We start from the raw sequence: 24,785 nt of genomic DNA, 5'->3' as shown, positions 1-24,785 counted from the left end.
TCTTTTGCCTCTTGGGAAGAAACCTCAAGTCATATTGCCAATATGGCAGCTCTAGACTTCCCCACAACACAACTCTCCCCGCACTACAACATGTCTGTGCATTATGACTATCTGTCCAGGACCATAGCAGTCCTCATGATGCAACAAGTAGGATAATAGCACTGTCACACTTGTAGGACCAGCAGAATGGATCACGGAAACCAGTATCAAGGATGTTGTTAAAAGACAGTAGGCCCAAGTCCAGAAATGCCATCATCAAGTTCAGAGCTCTCATCTGGAAATTGCTAAAGAAGTGGAAGAACTACAGGGTTCAGAAGGTGTGAAACTGACAGGGCTGGAATAAAAGCCCCCAAGTCACAAAATGACCTGAGGAACCTCAGCCAAGAATCTGTCCAAACCAATAAACAAAGAGCAATAACAGTACTACTGGGAAATGGTGCCAGTGCCCCAGGAACTGAGAGAGTAGTGGAGCAAACAGCAATAGCACTAACCACACAACGGGCAAACTCCAACATTAGATGAGAAATTTGGGGACCTGAAAAGACTAAGCAGCAGAATAAAAGCACATTCTAAGCTATCGTAGAAAAGTCTTGCTGGAGCTGGCTGACTGTACAGACTTTGTTGGCCCATAATGCCGGAAAACTGATGGGGAACCATAGTCTACAGAACCAATGCAGACTTTAATAGAAATCTCCCTTAGGCCTCTGGGCACAGCAGAAGGGGCAAGGGCTTCTCCCAAACCAATCTAGTGGAGATGCCTTGCTGGAGCTTTCTGGTCAGGCATAGTTCACCCTAAGACAAACAAACAAAGGGGATGTGAGCATTACCAAAGACAGCTGAAGGCTTTGGTGGCTCAGCTCACCTGCTTGTCCTGGTAGTCACTGAAAAAAGGCACTACAGCCAAGTATTGGAGAGAGAAGTTGTTGGAAGGCGAGTCAGTTGCTTACTCAATGAACCAGGAACTTTTACATGCTCAGTCTAACACTTGTTTCAGGTGCATTAACCAATGCAGGTAGAACAGAGCACTAAGAAACAGACCTCTGAAAACAGCCACAAAGCTCAAACCTTGAAGGGGCTGTGAGGGTCCAGAGTACTCTAGAAGTCATAGTTAGGCAGGTACTGATCAAAGGGACGCCATCACCAGCCTGAAGAGTACAAGTGTGGAATATGACAGAAGGGGACTAAACTCAGACTTTGAGGCAGAGTCCCCTAGTGTTTTTTTTTAATATAGCTATATATTTGCTTTTCACAGTATGTAATCCCTACATTATTTTAACTTTAAAGAGGGTTTTCCCATCTCAGTGTCTCAGCACGCTGCCTCCCTCCTTCTGGATGAACAGGACTCAGAACACTTATACAAATCTGATAATTATGCAGATGCTTGTACAGAATGGACTCAGTGTTATCTGTGTGTTTACATAGAGAGAACAGACCAGGCGCTATCAGCAAAGTGCAGTTAGCTGACAGGTTGTCGCTATGTGCCAAATTTAATCCAAATCCGTTCAACTGTTTTTGCCTGATTGAGTAACGAACACACAAACGTTCACATTTATAATGTTAGTAGGCAATATGGCAGGACATCGAGTATAGGGCTGTTGTCCCTTTTTATCATTTGGTTTCATTGTTATGTTTTCGATTTATTTTTTGGCTTCTTAAATTCTTTCAGTGAACTCTTGAGTAGCCGTTCTATAACACTTTTGGCTTATTATCCACCTCCTATTGGCAGCAGCTATACCCAGCCACTTGTGTGCCCCAATGAACTCTGCTAGAAAAAGATTTTACAGGTAAAAATTTTAGATTTTTTTTCTTCTTGTAATTTAATTAACCAGATCTGTAATATGGTCAGGCATGTTACAGGTTTTCCAAAGCACTGTACAAAAAAAAAAAAAAAAAAAATCACGTGTAGTCCAATATACTATTATACAAAAATATAAACTATTGATATTCACAAAAGAAACCCTGATCCATCTAGAACCGGAAATATCTCGTCAAAATAAAACATTTAGTGCGTATTTCAAAGACAAAATCAAAGTCAGTGAGCATATGAAACTCGTACCCATAAACCCGGAGTCACTATATCTGCTTGTGACACAGACAATATCTCGGAGCTGTGCAGGGCGGACAGTCCATACGGTACTTACCATGTTTGCAGCATTTCACGTTCAGCAGTCAAAACTCATTTTGGTAATATCTCGCTCTGAGACATTACTAGTAGTTTCAATAAAACATTTACTATAGCAGGTAACGTTAAATATCGTCTTCAATATTTTATTAGATAGGAAGCTGCAAAATACAGACACTATAATGCGTTATTCCACATTGTGGAAATATTTTTTTTACATTAGATGTGATAAAGGGCCAAGATGAGAACTCATCTTATATCTCTGTATACATGTCCTCTTCACTCACTCGCACAGCAAAAGCAAAGCCGTCTGCGAGCACCAGCCTCCTATATATTATATACAAACTACATAGTCCTTTCTTCTCATGGAACTGTCACTGAGGCCTCCACCGCCCACAAATTTCTGTCTGTGCAAAGTTTCAGTGATGGTGGTAACAGACTCCATGATGAGCAGCACAGAGGCCATTAGTCACATGACCGATGTGTGCGGAGTGAACGGTACGAAGACGCAAACTCCAATGCAGACATAGCTGAAAGGAAATATGCCTAGTCCACAATATTGGTTGGTTAAAAGAAAAAATAATATGACAGAGGTTTAGTGGACTGGAGAAGATTCCTGTGGTCCGGTGTCCTCTGTACTAACACACAAACTAAAATGAACCCCAGCACAGAAACGGTGACAGGAATGACCTTCAAATAAAATATTCTACTGTACATTGTACTTCTAGTAAAAACACGGGGGATGGGCAGTCCGGCCAGACTGGTCCCTTTATTATTTTTACTGTTCAGGAAAGGGGCAGTCACTAAACTGGAGAGAGCCGCTGTCACCTGTCAGTTAATGTGGCTGTACTCTGTATGCACAAACCAGCAGCTTCACCTAAAAAACAGAAAAGTGATGATAAGTCTGTGACACAGAGAAACACGGAGCGGCTACTACAACATGGCCGATTTTATGGAACAGATAAAGGAAAGGATACACAAGACTGCAATGGTCGTCAGACACACTCATGGCCGGTCAGTAGCTGAACTATTTACAGCAGTGGATCTCAGGGTGCAGTACACACCACAGCCTTGAGGGGCACACAAGCTAATTGGTGCCATTTCTCTCCATAGACTTCACCAGACCTTCCTTGCTGGTTTGTAGGGAGCAGCAGCACGTGAGCTCATAAGCAGACTTCCTACTCCCAAGAGGTGTACAGGACAGGAGATGCAGGTGGGGTATTATCCTCATGTGGATGCCGTGATTTTGGAACACAGCCTAACATTTCTTGTGACTAAGGGGTGCTTGGTATTAAAAGGTTGAGAAACACTAATTTAGAGGATGTTATTCTACGCACTTCTAGGGATATGTCCAAAAGCAACTTACAAAGTGCGGCCCCTAGGAAGCAAACACTACTGTCAGGCCAACCAGGCAGGGTACTAGGCGGTCCTATAAGCTAGGGTCACACAGCGCTAGGGTCACACAGCGGTTTTGCAGCAGGAACTGCCAAGCAGAATTGGCTTTGTAATTTCCTGTGCCCATTCATTTCAGTGAGAGTTTCAGGTGGATTCTGTCCGAAGATCAAACAGGAAGCTTGTTCTTTTTCTGCTAGCAAAAACTAGGCGTCTGCCCCCACTGGAATGAACAGCAGGCAGAATCTGTGCAGGAGATGCCGTGTGTGAATCTAGCCTTACTAGGACAACATTTAACAAATGAACACTGAAAATGCATGGAATTGGAAATAACCCAAGAAAGCCCCATGGCAGCAGCTTACCTTTGCAGTGGGTACCTCAGATAGTCTTATAAAAAGTTTATTAGCCCCAGGAACAGGGCTGAAAGAATAAATAAAGTTAGCATCCTGTAATAGAAGAGAAGACAGTATCAGACGCAGCTCTGCTACACAACTGTCAGCCATTTCTTGTCAATCATAGGTGCCCTGAGTCTGGGGATATATATCTAGTTTTCTAGAATTTGTATCTTCATGCATAAATCGTTTAATAAGCTGCCAAGATTCCATGGAGAAAGTAAGGCCTCGTGCACACAACAAGAGTGTACAGGCTGAGGCTCTTCCGATGGGATATCTGATGCTCCGTTCTGTTCTGATGACTATGGAGAAGGTTCTGTCCTGCTCCAAGATGTCATAATGAAATCCTCCACTGAAGTCACATGGGAATGGAAAGTACTCAGATGTCATATACCTGCCCTGTGCCGTGACCGACATCTCTCTATATACATATACAGGAAGAGACATTACGAAAGGGAGAGAGAAGCAGGACTGACAACCTCTCCTAAACCAAACACATAACTGACTTCAGCACCTCTCTCTCGCCCTCTATTTCATGATGCCTCTATATAAAAGAATGTAAGAGACCTGACAGATTAAAGTTTCAGATATACATATAAGGGTACATATATCATTTTCTGCATTCACCTACCAAAAACACAGGTAGCTGGAATTTGTCATTGAGTACCACAGCCTGGACACTGCACGGCCCACAGAGCCGAACCACCACCTCCATACCAAAGAAGTTTGCATGAAAAACAAACAAAAGAACTCCAGATTCTGAAAATAAAAAGGTAGAAAAGGAAAATCCTTTTACATAACTGCCATAGGATGAGTGTCTGATTCCCTCACATACATGAACAGACCTATCAGCAGCCATATAAAGCTCCTACATCAGGCCCGGGGACGAATGAACCAGTTTACAACTGAATTCAGGATGAATTTTAAGATTCAGCCAAACCAGAGATTTTTGAAATTCGCCACCCATAAATCATACTCTTAAGTGTCTTCTGATCCCAGAGGCCTCTAAAAGGCTTTGCTGCGGCGTCCATTGGTCATTCCTGGAAATCCCTGTCGGCCTCTTCTGTAAAGACAGAGTGTCCCCAGGTTCACCACTGAGGCTTATGATTGCACTCAGCAGTCACATGGGTGGGCTGACGTCATGACACTTGTGGATATCATGATGCATTCACATGTGCCCCTCTTCCCATCCCAGACAGGTTATCCCCTCGGCCCATATACAAGCCTCAGAGGTGACTCAGGGCTGCTGATGTCACAAAGGAGGCTGGATGGCAAATCCTAGGAAAGGTGGGTATCAGTTACTATCAGTTTTTTCCTCTCTCTCTGACAGAAGTTCTACCTTAAATCAATAGATTTATCAAGTAACACACCAAACCAGCTTATGCAAGACGGCACAGCAACACACTCCAATCTGGGAAATGTATTTAACTAATGGTATCGAAGGAGCAGCAAACCATAAGGAATCTTATTCTGCAGTGATTCTAATCTATAGAAGAGAAAATCATTCAGTTCTAGACCGAAATAAAAGAGAAAAAAAAACCCAAAAAACACACACTTACCTTCAGGTATGTTAAATGGGGCTTTGTAATTGAAATCTAAAGAAAAATCTGGTCCCTCGCAGAGCCTGTGACAGGCAATTGGGAAAATGGGCTCGAGCACTGCAAGCCGGGCCTCAAAATAATCCTTAATAGCATCTTCTACTACTCTGGAGAGCCTAAGAAGAGAGGATTAGACACAGATCAGCATGACAATGGCTTTATACAACTGGACTGCACAATATTATAGGATAGATATAGGGGAAGACCAATCACTTGTATTCAGGTGTCCAGACCCTTCACATTAGTAACAACGGGAACATATAGGATCACAATGTAATACTCCGTGTCCTCAGACTCAGCCATAGGTATCCATCTATTATTTCAGAGAACTACCAGCAACATGTCAGAAGTATTGAAATGTACAGGTTCGGATTACTAAAATGAAGGATGGGGGCCCCTGTCAGATCTAAGTGGTTCAGACAGTTCTCATTGGAGAGCAGGTAACTCATGGAAGGATTCATAGAGACATCCATTACAGAATCCTCTCAGAGCAATGCGAGGTTGCAGTTTGTTAGGCTATCAAAGGGGCCGTCTCATCATAGAAAACGCCATTTAATCTGACAGTCCATGGTGATGGGAACAGAGTCCGACCCCCGCAGGGTACCCTCTGCCCTACGACATCCAGATCCCGAATCCCCATGTAGCCACGCTACCTCGAGACACAATACTTACTTTTGTAAATGGCCATTGAGTAACTCAAAGACTATATTATCGCTCTGTTTAGCGAACTGTAAAGCGTTGCTCTGATGCTTTGTCAGTATATTACAATCGGCACCGTGTTCTATCAAGAGTCGCACTGTGTCAATATTTCCTTTTTTACAAGCCTGAAAAGACAGGAAGAATATATACATGGATATTAGCAGTTCTTGCAATGTATCAGGCACATTCACAATATTCACGGTGACCTGTCCACTTATCCTGACATGTAATAATCTTGGGCAGGGTCCCCTAAAACTGTGGAAATAATAACACACAATTCTGTGACGGCAGAATCTGCAGCGACAACCACAACCTGTTACCAAGGTGAATGGTCATGCCCAGCTTGCCAAGATCTCACCATTATTGTCAATATGCAAATGATTTATTTGGAGCAACGAGGGTATGGTCATTGCTCCAACAAGGTAAACAACAACACCTTCATTGCTCCAAAGAGCTCATTGGTGCATCAACAAAAATGGAAAGATCACGACAAAGGGAAACTACTAATTGATTCAGGTAACGCTATCAGTCTGCAAGGCTGGATTGATATGCTGAGTTCTGCTGACAGATTCACTTTCATAAAACTATTTGGGAAAGCAGACAAATAAACTGATGATCTACAGACAAGTTCATGTCGGGGAGACCTGTTCAGAAGCTTTTCTAGAGTTCTATCATTTCCACCATTTACTATGTCGCTACAGCCCTACAGAAATTGCAGAAGTTACAGCACGCTATATAAGGAACCGCCAAATACCTTCATCAGAGCAGTCTCTCCAGTCACTTGCTGCAAATTCACAAAAGCACCAGCTTCCAATAGCAGAGCCACTGTGGTCAGGTGATTCTGAGGAAATAAGCAGGCAACATTATAATAGAATTATCACATCACTAATGTAAGGCTATATTTAGACATTGCAGAATTCCTATAAACTTTCAGAGAAGTTCATGCAGTCCACATGGATCAGGTGCTCAATACGTCATCCATATGCAGCGGCTTCTACCGAGTCTACTTGCATTAAGAAACAGTCTTGAATATATCAATGTATTCCTAATTGGATGCCCCATGTAGGTACTCCCAAAGGAGTCAATCCCTCTCGAGAACAGGGGTTCCATGACACGGTCACATAGCCGCTGTGAGTAAAGGCAGGGCTGTGCATGGACAAGACTAAGCGTTCAGTCCTATAGAAGTGAATGTAAAAAGTTGCATGTACGGTCACTCGCAGCAGACACTGCCAGATGGGGGTTGGTTCCCGTAAGATAGGCTGCAGATGACACTAGACATTTATGACATAATATATAGACATAAGACCGGACATTTATGGCAGTCTGAGAAATGCGGACAGCGCACAGATAGAAGCGAATAACCCCTCAGTGCGGTTCATTTCCCCATTTCGCTCCCATACACACCTATTAACCCATCTATGCCCACATCTGTTCACAAACATACCAGTATAGAACAGTCTTCCATAGAACCAAGGCATTTGTTTTTCATATTTTCAAAAGGAAAAATAAACTCTTATGGCATTGACCCATCCGTATTATAGAAGTGGTAGATGAATAAAACACCTACTTTCTCGGTTGCATGTATGAGCGCAGTTGTCCCGTTCCTTTGCCTGGCATTGAGTTTGGCTCCCTTCTTTACCAGAAGCCTCAGAATATCATCCTGCCCCGCAGCTGCTGCCATCATGACTAGAGTCATGCCACTTGCATCCTACAATGGAAATTTTTTTGAAAAAAAAAATCTGAAATTTTGGTTGTTTCATTTATTTTCCTCCACTGCGGACAGTGCAAACATCCATGTCAGTATATCATCCACAATCATGGATCCACTAACAGACTTATATGATCCCCTGCACTTGTCTGGGTCGTAAATTCTGCCAAGGAAAGGACATGCTTCATAGTCTGGGGTCCTCTTCTGTGGCCTGTATACAAAGCTGTGTATACTGCAGATGTCTGTATGGGCCCATAGAAATAATATGCTGCTTAAGGTTACACTGTAACTATTATAAAGTAGTGAATCTGCTGTACTATGGAGTGTCCCATTGGACGCTCTAATAGAGAGGTATTCTTTCCTAAAAGCGCTGTGAGAATATGGTAGTAACATACAGAGGAACATAAAACTGCACCGCATTGACTTACAAACGCTTTGGCAAGCGGTGTGCAGTGAAAGCACACAGACCCCATAGACTATAATGGGGTCCGTGTGCTTTCCGCACAGAACATGTGGAGAAGAAAGTAGTTCACAATCTACTTTCCTGTCCGCATGGCTATGTTATAGTCTATGGGGTCCGTGTGCTTTCACTGCACACCGCTTGCCAATGTGCTCGGTGGGTCCCCATGTAGACCCCGAACAGATTACTGATGCAGATGTGAACCAGGCCTCAGCGTGCTGCCAAACATGGGTAGTTTTGGACAACACTTCTGACTTGTGTTCCTAACCCCCAAGGTTGCATACTAGTTGTGAATGTGTCACTGTGATGCCCTGGCCTTATAATGGTAGAAAAAGGCAAGAGAGTACCCAAATAACTTACCTCCTGATCCAGGTTATACTGTTCTTTGGAATTCAGTGCACATTTCACAGTCAAGTAGTCACCGTTTTTTACCGCTTCTTTCAATGCAACTATAGAGAGTAGAGGAAAAGAAAAGGTTAAATAGTAACAGCCCACCGCCCCATCTCTCTCTCTCTTACTCTGACAGCCCCTTAGTTTTCAGATCTAAAAGGACCTATCTTGTGTATGCGTATACGGGTGGATTTACATGGCATATACAGCATACTATAGGTAAAACCTACTATTTGATATGGGGTCTTTTGGGATAATTTCATCAGATCCATCAAGGTGCCTCTGAAAATCCTCCAATGTCATCCACTCCAACTGCAGGTCCATTCCTACACCCATAAGCTGGGGCCTGCTGTCCAGAGCTCCTACAATACACATAATAGTACAAGGAAACCATTAGTCTATGAAATACAGGGCGTAAATGCAATATAACGTAGCAAAGACGTCAGGAGGGCAGGTGGGCACTGGCACACATGAATACCCCCCTGGAGGACTACATGCAAGATACCTGAGCTGTCCTGAGGGTGACACATGGTATCCATAACCTCCTGATCTCCTTCTGGTCCTCCAAATGTCCAGGAATCGGCCTCATCTTGTGTATTTCTTCGGTCTTTGAAATTGGATTTCGTTTCCTTCGTTTTATAATCTTCTGGAAGTCTATGGTCAAGGGAAGACTCGTCCTTCTTTTTACTGTCCATACACTCCTCCTTGTCTTCAGCAGATATTGTGAAGGCATCGTGCACGGCTTTTGGTTCCTTTAAGTCTAGCAAGATTATTGAGATAAGATTTGATGTTATTTTCAGAAATAATTCTAAAGAAATCTAAAAGTTTCATCATAAACATTTGGAGAAGTTGAGTAACTTTATAAACATGCCATATACTGAGCCCCATCCTTATTCCAGCTCAGGGCTGCAGTCACATTTCTGCTTTCTTAGGGTGCATTCACACTGAGTATACGCTGAGCTGATTCTGAACGTAAAACACGTTCAGAATCAGCACGTACAAAGCAGATCCCATTCATTTCAATGGGAGCCGGCATATGAGCGCTCCCCATAGAAATGAATGGGCTGCTTTCTCCCTATTGGTTTCAATGTGATACGTGCGTATATAGGGAAAAAAGCAGCCCTTTCATTTCTATGGGGAGCGCTCGTATGCCGGCTCCCATTGAAATGAATGGGATCTGCTTTGTACGTGCTGATTCTGAACGTGTTTTATGTTCAGAATCAGCTCAGCGTATACTTAGTGTGAATGAACCCTTAAAGAGGACCTTTCACCATTTTGCACACAGGCAGTTCTATATACTGCCAGAAAGCTGACAGTGCGCTGAGTTCAGCGCACTGTCGGCTTTCCCGATCTGGGCCCAGTGTGAAGAGCTTACGGTCCGGTACCGTAGCTCTTCTATGGTCAGAAGGGCGTTTCTGACAGTTACCCAGAGACGTCCTTCTTCACAGCACAGCCAATCGCGCTGTGCTGTGAGAGCTGGGAGGAACGCCCCGCTCCCTCTGCTCGCAATACTCGTCCATAGACGAGCATTATCAGGGAGGGAGGGCATTCCTCCCCGCTCCACAGTACAGCGCGATTGGCTGTGCTGTGAAGAAGGACGTCTCTGGGTAACTGTCAGAAACGCCCTTCTGACCATAGAAGAGCTACGGTACCGGACCGTAAGCTCTTCACACCGGGCCCAGATCGGGAAAGCCGACAGTGCGCTGAACTCAGCGCACTGTCAGCTTTCCGGAAGTATATAGAACTGCCTGTGTGCAAAATGGTGAAAGGTCCTCTTTAAAGGGATTTCCTAGGAATAGGATTGCAATCCCCTGTCCTTAAGACGGGTAATGAACCTCAGACTAGTGGGGCCTGACATATGAAACCCCACAGAGGTGGTGACTGAAGGGGCCAGAGTGTTAAAACCATTAAGAGAGGACCTTTACCCCACCACCAACTTGGGCTCTTTTCATCCTTTAATCGGTGCCCTTCCACTAATTCCAGCATATTGGGAATTTTATTCTCTAGCCCCACGCTGTTCCTGAGCCATCAGTTCAGTTTGTTTTGGTGCTCAATATGCTAGCTAAACTACCTCATGTCAAGTGGGTGGGGTCAGACAGCAGCAGATATGGGGATGTGACTCAGGGAACAGTGTCAGAGCTCAAATACGGTGTTGGCCAAAAGTATTGGCACCCCTGCAATTCTGTCAGATAATACTCAGTTTCTTCCAGAAAATGATTGCAATCACAAATTCTTTGGTATTATTATTTTCATTTAATTTGTCTTCAATGAAAAACCACAAAAAGAATTGTCAAAAAGCCAAATTGGATATAATTCCAAACCAAACATAAAAAAGGGGGGTGGACAAAAGTATTGGCACTGTTTGAAAAATCATGTGATGCTTCTCTAATTTGTGTAATTAACAGCACCTGTTACTTACCTGAGGCACCTAACAGGTGGTGGCAATAACTAAATCACACTTGCAGCCAGTTGAAACGGATTAAAGTTGACTCAACCTCTGTCCTGTGTCCTTGTGTGTACCACATTGAGCATGGAGAAAAGAAAGAAGACCAAAGAACTGTCTGAGGACTTGAGAAGCAAAATTGTGAGGAAGCATGAGCAATCTCAAGGCTACAAGTCCATCTCCAAAGACCTGAATGTTCCTGTGTCTACTATGCGCAGTGTCATCAAGAAGTGTAAAGCCCATGGCACTGTGGCTAACCTCCCTAGATGTGGACGGAAAAGAGAAATTGACGAGAGATTTCAACGCAAGATTGTGCGGATGGTGGATAAAGAACCTCGACTAACATCCAAACAAGTTCAAGCTGCCCTGCAGTCCAAGAGTACAACAGTGTCACCCCGTACTATCCGTCAGCGTCTGAATGAGAAGGGACTGTATGGTAGGAGACCCAGGAAGACCCCACTTCTTACCCAGAGACATGAGCCAGGCTGGAGTTTGCCAAAACTTATCTCAGAAAGCCAAAAACGTTTTGGAAGAATGTTCTCTGGTCAGATGAGACAAAAGTAGGAAAAGGCCTCAACATAGAGTTTACAGGGGAAAAAAAATAGGCCTTCAAAGAAAAGAACACGGTCCCTACAGTCAAACATGGCGGAGGGTTCCTGATGTTTTGGGGTTGCTTTGCTGCCTCTGGCACTGGACTGCTTGACCGTGTGCATGGCATTATGAAGTCTGAAGACTACCAACACATTGTGCAGCATAATGTAGGGCCCAGTGTGAGAAAGCTGGGTCTCCCTCAGAGGTCAGGGCTCTTCCAGCAGGACAATGACCCAAAACACACTTCAGGTCAGCACTAGAAAATGGTTTGAGAGAAAGCACTGGAGACTTGTAAAGTGGCAGCAATGAGTCCAGACCTGAATCCCATAGAACACCTGTGGAGAGATCTCTTGATGGCAGTTTGGAGAAGGCCCCCTTCACATCTCAGGGACGAACTGGAGCAGTTTGCCAAAGAAGAATGGTCTAAAATTCCAGCAGAGCCTTGTAAGAAACTCATTGCTGGTTACCGGAAGCGGTTGTGCGCAGTTATTGTGTCTAAAGGTTGTGCTACCAAGTATTAGGCTGAGGGGGCCAATACTTTTGTCCGGCCCATTTTTGGAATTTTGTGTAAAATGATCAATGATTTTATTTTTTTTTATTCTCTTTTGTGTTTTTTCATTGCAAGCAGGAAGAAAACGAGTATTATCTGACAGAATTGCAGGGGTGCCAATACTTTTGGCCAACACTGTATAACACTCCCGTGCCTGCTCCTGCCTCACACCACCCTCCTGACATTAGAGTTTAATTAAAGAGGACCTTTCATGGGTTTGGGGCAAAGGCAGTTCTGTATACTGCTGGAAAGCTGACTGCGCTGAATTCAGCGCACTGTCGGCTTTCCAACAGTATATAGAACTGCCTGTGCCCCGGACCAAGAAAGATCCTCTTTAAGCACCATCACTACATGAATGGATTGCTTGGGAACGTTGGGGCCTGGGGAAAGATATATATATATATATATATATAAGCTAGATAGATAAGCTTGCTCACCATTCCTGACACCTTAGCGGAGATCATGTAATGTATAGTGTATAAGCTGCACTTCCCAGAATACACTGCAGCATGTTCTCAGCATATACTGAACAAGCAGGGAATGCTGGGAGGATTCAGAACTAAAAGCCTGAACCATTATCAATGTAGCTCCAATAAACAGTTTCTTCCATACAGGATCATAGGAGATGTGCAGGCTCATGGAGGGGGAATGAATAGGACTAAAGTTAGGCTAATGCTCATCCTTGTGGTTTTTCTTGCTACTACTCCACTAATGTGTTCGGACGACACAAAGCCTTACGCCCCAAGTCTACCTGCATGTAATTCTAACCTTACAGAGAACAATGGAAAAGCCGCAGAGACTGACAGCCGTGATGCCGAGATCAGCTGCTGTAGGTGGATACTTTTGTTCTGCTCCTGTTTCCCTGTTACACAACCGGACAGTGACCTGAATAATCTGCCTCCAGCAACTAAACATGGCGATCATGTGACCAGCGCCATTTACTAACTGAATGCAGGGGTCACTTGACATGTGAGGATCATATGACTGACGTCATGTGTAGTCCTTTCAGAGAGTTAATGGAAGCATTACAGGGGACTAATCCATTGGCCATACCATTGTACTGAATGGGAACGTGGAGCTACTGCGCTGGTAGAAAAGGGGTTGGCCCACTTCAGACAAAGGTTATGGTTTGCATAATGAATAGTTCTAGTTTTCCAATATTTTTCCCAAACTTTGTGTATCAATTCCTTAGGGCTAGTTCACACGGGGGGCGGATTTTGGCACCAAGAGTGACGCGGGGAGCCGCGTCACTCTCGGGTCAAAACCCGCCTGCCACGACTGTCGCGGTTTCCTCCTCCGGAGTCGGCTCAAATGAATGGGCCTAGTCCGGAGGTTGCTGCTGCCAGGCGGACGCCGCGGCTCGCTGTAACGAGAATGCTAGCAGTCCCCATAGACCACCATTGTGAGGGGGCAGATTATAACGTGGATTCCGTGCCATAATCTGCCCCCTCTGTGCCTGTGTGAACGGGCCCTCATGGTTTTCTAGATCTCATTCATTCTGCTTAATTCCAGTAGAATGAAAAATAAATGTATATTAAAAATAATTATCAGTCTATAGTCCTGCAAAGGACACAGGAGCACAGCTAGTTACCGGACTGGGAGCCTGTGTGTCCATTACATGACCAGGGACTTATTTTTATTCACTGAAAATTAAGACGTAAAATAAAACAAAATAAAGCTACCCGTATATATTCTTCAGTAATACTTTGCCCAACCCCTACAAGCCTCTTCGCCTCAACACAGCGCACTCTGGAATAGTAAAATTTTCTCCCCCCTGACTCCTCTCTTCAGGGCTCCAGACCAATTTGACAAAGAATGACTTTGCGCCATTTGCAACTAGCCATGCCACCCACTGCCAAAGGCAGACAAAAGCAAAATGGTTACACAGGGAGGCGGCAGTTTCCGTCCAGTCCTTTATAGGAAGACGCAGTTAATACAGACCGCCATGTCTAAGATGTTTTAGGTTATGTTCACACTGGATTCCACCTCTGCATCAGTGCCAGATTTTTAGCAATGGGAGGCAGAACACGGAAAAAATAAATAAATAACGTATTCTGCTCAATCTTTCGGCAGACTGTGCGTTACGAGATACTCCGCATATTAGGCGCAACTGAATTAGCCTTATCAGCTAGGAAAAACAGAGGAGAAAAACTGACGCTGTGCTTAGGCTTTCAGCCACAGGGATGCCCAGAAAATGAAATGGAATCAGAGGTGGAGGTCGGCCCCAAATTCCTTTTTATTTTCCATTGTGTGAACCCGACCAACAGTCAACTACTAAGTTTTGGAAAAAAAAAATTATATAAAAAATCCTTTCCAGATTCTGCTTCAAAATCCTCTTGCAAATAACTCAGTGTGAACTCGACCTTAACATATCAGACTTAAAGGGGTTGTCCCATCACAAGGATCCTATCTATACTGCTTGTTAATGTGGATGTAAGACTTTTCCTAAATACATTGCTTCAGCAAAACTGCTTTGTTTGTCCACTATATCACTTTATTCATTTTTTTTTTGACACACCCCTTGACTTATCTGGTCACAAGTCAAGTGATGTATCTGCTGCTCTGAGGGAGGAGGGGCTAAGTGCACAGGAGCGAGCCTGGAGGGGGGGGGGGGGGTAGTTTACCCTTTGGGGGGGGGGGGGGGGGGAAGGGGCCGCTAATACAGGCCCGGCATCCGCTGTAATAGAGGCGGATGCCGGGGAGTGTAGACGCCGGCACAGATGCCTGCTATGCCCATCGCTATGCCCCGCCCTCCGGGGGGGCGGAGGAGCGGAATAACAGCACCACTTCTGCCGCTGCTGGCTTCATGCAGGACAGAAGCATAGCGATGTTGCAGGCATCTGTGCTGGCGTCTACACTCCCCGGCATCCGCCTCTCTATTACTGTGGATGCTGGGTCTGTATTCACATATGCAAAGCCAAGCGGTGAGATGCCGCTGGCCCTGCGTGCACACTTACAGACCAGTCTAGCCTTCACAATGCGAATACACATATCCGCTGTAATACAGAGAGGCGGATGCCAGGTCTCTATTCGCATTGTGAAGGCTAAACTGGTCTATGAGAGCGCACGCAGGGCCAGCGGCATCTCAACGCTTGGCTTTGCATTTGTTGTATATTAATGTTTGGTGAGTAAAGTGTTATTTAATGCGTTATTTTTAGTTTTGACCCCGCCCACCAATGACGCAACAAAGCTGGAAGAAAGAAGAATTTACAGCAACGAAGACTGGTGAGTATGCGACGTGGAATACCCCTTTAAAGGGGCTTTCCCACCAACCCACGTTATCCAACATCCATAGGCTTGAGAATAATTTTCAACTCAGTGGGGTCCGGCTGCTTGGATATGAACGTCATCCCCTATTTTAAGGACTGAGGATAACTTGCTTTGGTGCCATCTTTATCTACGTGAGACATACATGCATAAATCTACAAAAAGAAAAGCACAAGCGCTACACACGACAGAACTTCTGCCAGCTGGAAACTCACTTTTCATCACCTTTGACTCCTTCCTTGCATCTTTCTCCATATCGTGCTTTTTTTTTGACTTGTCTTTGGACAGATCTGATTTTTCAGATTTTTTTGCTTCTTTATTCTGGTAAAGATATAAAATAAATTAAAAAGTAAAAATCCTGCTTGACATCTGTGACAGGAGGCTGCGGGTTGTACAGGAGGCTAGGGTTCAGTATAGGCTGGACGGATAAGCAGACAAATCCCCCTGCCCCCCTTGGTTTACTAAAACACATGTGAGCAAAGGCTGAAGTTACAGTAACAGATCAGTCGGCCATAAGAGACTGTTAGGGAAGGACAAGTCATAAGAAAGGATAAGCTTCTCTATAGAGAGTGCGGTGTAAAGCGTAAGGGACAACCTGTGGAGGAGGGGAAAGCCTTAGGCGAAGTCTTGCAAGTCATAACACAAGGGATAATTATATCAGTGCCAGACACAACTTCCTTTAACCCCTAACACAACCAAGACTTAAAGGGGTATTCCCATGTACATAATCAGATTTATATTTGTAGAGAATTAAGAGTTAAACATTTTTGCAAATAGAAGTAGTTAAAAATTCTGCAGAGTTTAAGATTTCCTCTAACCATCTTCGTGGCTAGATCTGTTGCCAATGGACACGACCAGGAATGCAGAAACTTTCTATGGACGTGGACTTGTCAGAAACCCAGCCATGATGTCCTTATTGTGGTCAGGTTATCGTCTCATACATGTAGTGTCCTCCTGATAACCAGCCATGATGTCCTTATTGTGGTCAGGTTATCGTCTCATACATGTAGTGTCCTCCTGATAACCAGCCATGATGTCCTTATTGTGGTCAGGTTATCTTCTCATACATGTAGTCTCCTCCTGATAACCAGCCATGATGTCCTTATTGTGGTCGGGTTATCTTCTCATACATGTAGTGTAGGGTTATCAGGAGGACATTACATATATGAGAAGATAACCCGGCTACTATAAGGACATCATAGCTGATTTTCTGACCTTAGGAAGGTTCTGCATTCATGGTCACACCCACTGGCAACCGATCAAGACAACAAGACTGCGACCACAAGATATTTAGAGAAAATCTTTAAAACTCTGCACAATGTTTACCCCACAAGTTGGCTTGCACTAATCCCCCAAGACGTACAGTGACATCATGGCGGTTGTGTCGGCACAGGAGCAGTGCCTGTGCGATCACTGTGGGACCTGGGATTGACAAGCAGCCAGTAACACCGACTGTGGCTGTAAAATCCCTTAAATATGCCAAATTAAGTGGTTGGGCCATAAACATTTTGGATAGTAATGGTAAGAGTTCTAGTATTACATACCTCTGGGAAGGAGTCCACAGATTTCCTGGACTTCTCCTCACCGCTCAGTCTAGAGATTTTCGGGATGGGGGCTGGCAGCTTTTCGGCCATGATCAGCTCTTTCAGCTTATCCACAGACTTCTGTTTTTTTAGGAGACTCTTCTTATCCACATGGGGTTCCTCAATGGACATGGCCTTCACGTTGTCTTCTTTTTCAGCTTTTTTCTTATGTTTCTTCTTCTTTTTTTTAAGTTTCATATCGTCAGTCTCCACGTCCATATTCCCTACTACGGCCGGTTCCTCTGCGGCATCCACCGCCATTTCCTGGCCTTTTACAGTCTCCTCCTGACCTGACTTATCTCTATCATCCCCCAAACCGTCCCCGCTGATCCCCGCAGCGTCAGGCTCCGGTTCTGGAGACTCCTGCCTCTCTGTTGTGTCCAGTTCAGCTGCTTTTTTATTTTTTTTCTCTTTATGTTCCTCTTTAGCCTTCCCTTTCCCATCCTTATTGTCCTCCTTCTTGGATTTCTTACTCTCTTCCTTTTTTGGCTTCTTACTGCTCAGGTCTTCAGAGCTTTCTGACAACCTTTTCTTTGGCTTGGAGTCAATAAGTTGGCTTTCGGGTGGTTCTGCCTCAGCCTTGGACTTTTCCTTGTTTTTCCCAGATTTTGACTTCTTTTTCGAGTCCTCTTGTTGCTTTTTGTCTTCTTCCTCCTTTGATTTCTTCTTCTTTTTCTGGCTAGACTCATCTTTTGTGCTTTGTGGAGAATCACTATCGGTTTCCGCATCAAAGAGATCACTCAATTTTGGCTGTTAAATGGCAAAAAGGAGAGAAGTTAGGCCTCATTTGTCCCGCCAACTATTGACTATATCACATAATTATAGCATACCCCCAGCTATCTAATGCTGACATCATGACCATTCAGCAGTACCAACATAGAACAAGATGTATTACTCAGAGGGGGTACAAGTTTGTTTGTTTCGCTAAGATATCCCACCACTTTATGATTAGAGGAGGTCTGACCCCTGAACCCCTCACCAGTCCTGAGTCACTATCACTGAAAAGTCTATAAGGATATTTACGGTATATCCTGTGGCTTCTGTGCTTGAATCAGCCGTGGAATCCATGAGAAGATCAAGCAGAACATTTTTACAGTGTCCTTCTTTGGCCTCTCCTTCCCATTGAATACAATGGGTGCAGATTCAGGATGGGCTTTGGAGCTACTTTTGGGGGGGGGGGGGGGGGTATTGGGCTCAAAATTAGCTCCCTTAACAGCAAGGTTCCAAAAAGTGTTACGTATGAACCATGGCAAGGCCGTCGTACATTTCCCGCATTAGCAAGCAGCTAGAACAGGTATCGCTAGAAGGGAAATGTGCGAGAGACACATAACATGACATACGACATAACACGACTAGGCCATGAACCTATGAGCTGCTCTGAATATTTTCCCGGCTTGCCAAGTAGATCCAAATATACTGGGGCAATCCTCCATGGTCAATGCCTCCATTCTGCCCCACATCATGCACATGACAGCGGAATATTTACCAGCGTCTCCTTCTTAGCAGCCTTCTGCTTACTTTCCGCTTGTTTCCGCCTAAATTCTAGGAGGACTTCTTTACAGTAATCCAGGTTGGCCTCGGGTTCCCAGGTATCTTCATCAGGTTTGTAGCCTTTCCAGCGAATCCGGTACAGAACCTCCCCCTAGAAGAAAAGAGGAGTAAGTAATGTAAATCCTTTAGAAAGTCTATGCAAGTCAATGAATCGCAAGAGGGGAAGCTGGCGGAGCTGAGTGTCTGCAGTCAGGGGATTGTCGTGTTCTGATCTGACATCCACCTTATAAAGATTATACAGTGATATCTATATCTGATATTATACAGTTAGTGAAGCTGAATGAATGGTGTGTATTGATCCATCACAGGACAGGATGCTTTCCCATGTGGAGAACTGAATTAGGACATCTGCAGAGTGAAATCTTACACAGGAGGGATGGGGGAGGGGAAGCGGAGGTAACACACAACAATTACTCTGAATCTCATCTAACAGGGCTGGTTGTTTGGAGGATGCCTCTCACCATCGCAGGTTCACGCCGGCGGCCGCGTACTACTGAGGGCTCTGCATGTTAATCACTGAGCAGCTGGGGGACATAACAGTACAGCTCTGTTTACCCGAAACGTGGCCCTTCTGTGCCTTGTCACTATGCCCCACCATTCCCATGCCAAATAATGATGCAGATGTAAAATAAATAAATAAAAATCGCCATATAAAGAGTACAATCACAAAATAGGTAAAAACAGACACTAACGGGAGGTATCACTTCCTCAGCACTGGAGGGCCCAGTGATAGGACCCTTAGTGATCTCACAGTCATCGTATCTAACACACACATGTACTACAAATGTGAACAAGGCGCCGTTATGGTTCCAGCTATGAGATTTTCACCTAGACTGTAGAGCGCCTTCATACGTCACTGTAATGTAAAGACATGTATAGCTAGAGGATACATCCGCTTTCACATTCTCTTTACTCCACCACCCCAGTGGGGCCCCAAGACTTCTCTGACCTCAGCAGTCACGTGAAGACAACGGGGTAAATAGAGGGGGGGGGGGGAAATCACTTAAAAAAGTAATAAAATAATAATTATAATTGCTTGGAAAACCCCTTTAACAGGTATGCTGAGGAACAGACAAATACTTTTTTGACACTCAAGGGTATACATTCAGAAGAGCGTCATGTAAACAGGATCTAAGATGTCTAAGTGCTCAGCACACCATGGGTGAACTTTCTCCTCCCGTCTTATCACAACTGGCTGTCTGATATGGAGCCTGTGCACTGCAAACACACAAGTCATGCAGAAAATAGAGGTGTCCTAGGACATTCCGCCTCACATGTGCCACATGAGAATGCCCTCACAGCCCATGACCAGGGCTGGAGAGTCACAGGTTCTCTCTTACTGCCTTGAGGTCCAGTAGGGTGCGCTTCTCCTGTAGGAAACCCAGCATTTGCCTATTGGGTAGTAATTGCTGGAAATTGTAGTTCCACACTACAAACAGCAGAGAGAACAAAGAGCTGCTCTGGAGAAGGCAGCCATGCATTGTTACAGTTTCCTTGCCAGGGAAATGTACTGGCAGACGTGGCATCCCAGTGTGATAGCAGGCGACTGGCGTGTAAGCTGAACCTATCGACAGAGGTCTTGGCGTAAAGTCAGGTGAGACGCGCTGGCATAGCTCTCTGTCTAATGAAAGATACTCAACACACATTCAGGTAGTCAGAAAACTGCATTGTAGCATATGGGCACCACTGCTGTGGTTTTGCAGCCCTGGGGTCCCGAGTCTGTATGTTCTCCCCATGTTTGTGCAGGTCTCCTTCAACACTTCAAAAACATATAAGGGAATGGGAACTGACGTGAACGATAATCCCTGAATAGTGCTGTGGAATATGTATGTCAGAGGCAGTTCTTTCAGGCGATGGCAGCGCAGTGTTTACACATCACACAAAGGATCTGTATGGGAAACAAGCCTCCGGGGAGCGCTGCATTCAAGGCGCAAAGCTGGAAAGCAAGAAGACGTCATCTCCATGTTGAGTCCAGTGAGACCAGGTCCTGCACTATAGAGGTGGTGGTGTGACACAACGGTAATCTGTCCCCTGTATTTCAGCCTCCTTCACGTTGCAGTGGAACATGGCCCCCAGCAGTGAGAACAAGGAGACCATGATTTCACATATTGTCTATATTTTATCTCTTTCAGGCCATACGCTGCAGAAAAGTTGCAGTTTTTGTTGCAGATTTTGAACCAAAGCCAAGTGTTGCTTCAAAAGGAACGGGAACTATGAAAGATGCTTCTTATACCCTCCTAAACCCAATTCAATGTGTTCCTTTTTCCACAAGCAGTTTGTTGCCGCTCGCGGAAAAAACAAGCGACATGCCATTTCTTGAGGCAGACCAAGTACATTCATTTGGGCCTAATCCGAAGGGGAATGCGGCCATCAGATGCTGGGCACTGTACGCACTGCACCGGCATCCAGTCGCGGCTGTTTTTTTGGACCGGATACTGAGGTGGCCTCTGACTCAAAGTCCGGTCCATAAAACCCTGCCTGAACCCGGCTTAATGGCCGCAGGTCACAATCCATTTCTGTGTCTAAAGGCCAACATATACAGAACCTGCAGATGCAAGATGGGTGCACGAGCCCTATGCTGCACATACAGGTTAGATAGCCATCAGGAGGACATACTCTCTGTTTTGCCTTCTGACCCGCCTACATACATGACATTAGCCAGTTGTGCATGCTTCTAGCACGGATACAAGCAGCTCCCATTGTGGCAGACTGGAGTAGTCCCTATATTACCTAGACAGGCATCCATCTGACTGGCCCCATGTAATACTAGATTCCCCTACAATCTCTGGCTGGTCTGCGGCTAGAAGTAGAACAAGGGGCCGTATTATGAAAGGGGGTTATCTCTTAGGATTTCTGTGAAGTATTAAAGACCTATTCTGATATTTATTAACATCTGACCACTGGGAGTCTGTTTCTCGGCCCCCCACCGATTGGTTATTTACTTCTATATATACAAGCAGCCTTCTCTGTAGCAGTAGTGCAGCGTCAGTCTAGGGCTCAGCAACCTTCTGCATTCCAACTGCTGTGAAACTACAACTCCCATCATGCCCCATTCACTTCCATGGGAGTTCCAAGAACAGCAGAGCAAGTGTGCATGCTGGGAGTTGTAGTTTTACAACAGCTGCAGTGCTGAAGGTTGCCGACCCCTGCCCTACACCATGCGTATAGAAAGACCAAGGTAAATAATACCACCAAGGCTGCTGTGTTGGCATAAAGGCCACAATCCCTTTAAACCACGAGAATGCCCTTGAGGTCCACCGATCTGATATGTAATGGCACAGTGAAGGGGGGTGTGGTGCCAGCAGAATGTATTGTTACTTAATCCAAATATTCCGTATACCTGAACAGATGATGCGACAGTCAGGGTGCAGTCATATCCATTGGGCATTATGCAAACATCTAAAATGGCCACATGACTATTGTTTTTATAACACAATGGATACGCACATGTGCACTAGACCAGTGAAAGCGACTGAACCACAGATGCAAAATGGCTGTGAAAAGCGCAGCATATTTTGCAGGTGTGAATGTAGCCTTAGGGTGTTTGAGCTGTTCTTCTGGTCCGTAATGATGGATAACAAGGTATCCCGGGGAGCACCTCTACAATAATGGGGCACGTCAGCTATCTGTAATTCCTCCCTCACAATGCTGACCGCAAAAGTCTTGTTTGCAAGATTTTTTTTCGTCTGTGATTTCAATTGGACAGTGGCACAGATGTGAACGTAGACTTAGGCCTCGTGCACACAATACGGGCGCTGTCAGTGTCTTTCACAACAAACACATTGACCCATTCATTTCTAGGGCCTCATACACACTGTAGTTTATTTGTGTATATGACACTTTTTGGCATTCAGCAATCACCATGGCGATGCCTTATAGAAAATAAAGAACATGTATGGTGCAAGTGTGAACTCAGCCATAAGCATCTGCAGCAGCCAAACACCTCCAGGGCCACAGGGGGCAGCCATAACCAATAGATCTATAGGAAGGGAATGTAAACATCAGCCCTGCCCCCCACACATAGGATCCCCCTTCATGGACGCCCTTTTTAACCCCTACAAACCAGCAGCCCTGTATAATGCTGTGTATGACGAGCATGCTGGGAGTTGTAGGAAGTCTCCATAGTGTGGCCCCTGAGGTGACCTCCTCTCCTCACTCACCCCCTCAATCTTCGAGTCCAGGATACTCTCCACTTCATACACGTCCTCCTCGCCCTCCTGCTCGCTCTCCGCCCCCTCCATCGTCTCGGCCCCTACTCCGGCATTTTCCAGCTCGCCCCCCTGGCTGACAGCGCCGGTGCCATCACGTCCCGCGAACTCCGCCATGATGGCTCGAGTTAGGTAGACGACAACGGGAAAATCCTCCTGCGCCACACACCTCCCCGATACGTCCCGAAAGGATGGGGCGCTCCACCAATCACAGCGCACAACGAGGGGAGCGGGTTTACCCCTTCCGTCCAATGGGAGGCAGAGAACGAGTTTGCGGTCAAGTATGGAGGAATTTGATTGGATGCTGAACACTCTTGACAAGAAGAAATTAACCAATCGCTGACTCTCATCGCCTGAAGGGCGGAACGGATTGTAAGGTAACTTCAGGCAATGCCAGGGAGTCCTAGAGCACGCGTGACCGTCTGCTGGCTTCTGCGCATGCGCTACTCGCTGTGCTTTCATTAGTATTACTGTAATGGGGCGGGGCGTCTGCTGTAAGCAGGAGCGACCATGTCTGCACACAGTATACAGCAATATACCAGCTACACGTGGTCAGGACGGGCTGGGTGCTGGAGTCTCACAACAGACCTAGTTATAAAGTTATGCTATGTCTGCAATAAACTGCAGGAGAACTGCAAGTCCCAGCATGGAATACCAGGGTTATGGAAGAGTAAAAACACTCCCTCTAACTAGTTATCAGCATGTTTAGCCAGGGGGGTGTACACACTACTAGGAGCAGGCTAGTGCTATAGTACAGAGATATCACAGTGAATTCTATAGAAATAGTCACATTTATATCATAGTGAATTCATGCAATTCTAAATAATTTATGTCATACACTAAACAGAGAACTTAAAGAGAACCTTTCACCCCCTCCAACAATTCAGCTCTTTACATCATGTAATAGCGGCTTCTCCACTGATTCTGGCACAGTGACTATTTTTTCTCTAGCCCCCACCATTCCCGAGCAATCAATGCAGTTAGTTTTGGTGCCTGATATACTATTTAGTCTCTGTACTGTCAGGAGGGCGGTGTCAGGCAGGAGCAGATAAGGGGTGTGATTCTGAGCTCTGACATTGGCTGCCTCTGATTGGAGCTCTGAATCACACCCCCTGCCTGACACCGCCCCTTTGACATTACAGAGCTTATATCAGGCACCAAAACTAACTGCACTTGTTTCTCTGGAGCGGTGGTGGCAGGCGCATCAAGTAGGCTTCTGAATGTCCAGATTAAATGTCTATATCCCAACGTTCATCTCACCATCAGCAGGTCACTACTCACATATAGCAATTTGCTGCACTGCATGCACTGAAGTTATCTGTCACCGCGTCACACAGAATATGTCACCTTTCATGTTAAGTTGTACATGGAGCAAACAACTCTCCATTCAGCATCTTAGCACATTTCACTAGACCACAGCCAAACCTGGTCCATGGGGCATAGTTATCAGGAATGTCGGCCATATTATTGTGACCTCTGCATGTATCAGTGATGTAACTATGAAGAAACTGGTATCCGCAGTGATCTCAAGCCTGCAACATAAAAATTGCAAAGTAAGGGGCCGCTCACATCACATTTGGCAAATTCATTTAAATGAAGGCCCTGGGAAGGTTAAAACAAAAAATTAGACAATACTCCTCTACCCTCAGTCCTCCGTTCTGGTGTCTCATCCCCTTTCCTTCCAGTATTGGTCTGGTGTGAGGTGCCTGTCACCAGCCTCAGCAGTCACCTGATGGGTAGTGGTGATATCACTGCTGATACATCTCCGGTCTCCATCAGGTGACTGCTGAGGTCAGCGACTGGCGTTGATGTCACCAGAGCCTACGCATTT

General features: G+C 45.2%; 1 protein-coding gene across 1 annotated transcript; it reads right to left on the bottom strand.

Annotated features, from left to right (window-relative positions):
• Positions 1-2,230: 2,230 nt before the first annotated feature.
• On the bottom strand, positions 2,231-23,143 carry LOC142188580 (M-phase phosphoprotein 8-like). Its single transcript, XM_075261870.1, has 14 exons — positions 22,907-23,143; positions 18,682-18,837; positions 17,157-17,945; positions 15,828-15,933; positions 9,267-9,521; positions 8,992-9,123; positions 8,732-8,820; positions 7,771-7,911; positions 6,958-7,044; positions 6,177-6,328; positions 5,466-5,620; positions 4,538-4,665; positions 3,877-3,960; positions 2,231-2,999 (listed from the first exon to the last, which is right to left on the bottom strand). The coding sequence occupies exons 1-14, from the start codon at positions 23,069-23,071 to the stop codon at positions 2,958-2,960; spliced, it is 2,481 nt and encodes an 826-aa protein (XP_075117971.1). The 5' UTR covers positions 23,072-23,143; the 3' UTR covers positions 2,231-2,957.
• Between the last annotated feature and the right edge of the window lie 1,642 nt (positions 23,144-24,785).

This window comes from Leptodactylus fuscus, unplaced genomic scaffold (assembly GCF_031893055.1).
Source record: "Leptodactylus fuscus isolate aLepFus1 unplaced genomic scaffold, aLepFus1.hap2 HAP2_SCAFFOLD_550, whole genome shotgun sequence".
In the NCBI taxonomy this organism is placed as follows: domain Eukaryota; kingdom Metazoa; phylum Chordata; class Amphibia; order Anura; family Leptodactylidae; genus Leptodactylus; species Leptodactylus fuscus.
Note: the sequence above shows the minus strand (reverse complement) of the source record. Positions and strands in the feature narration are given on the sequence as shown.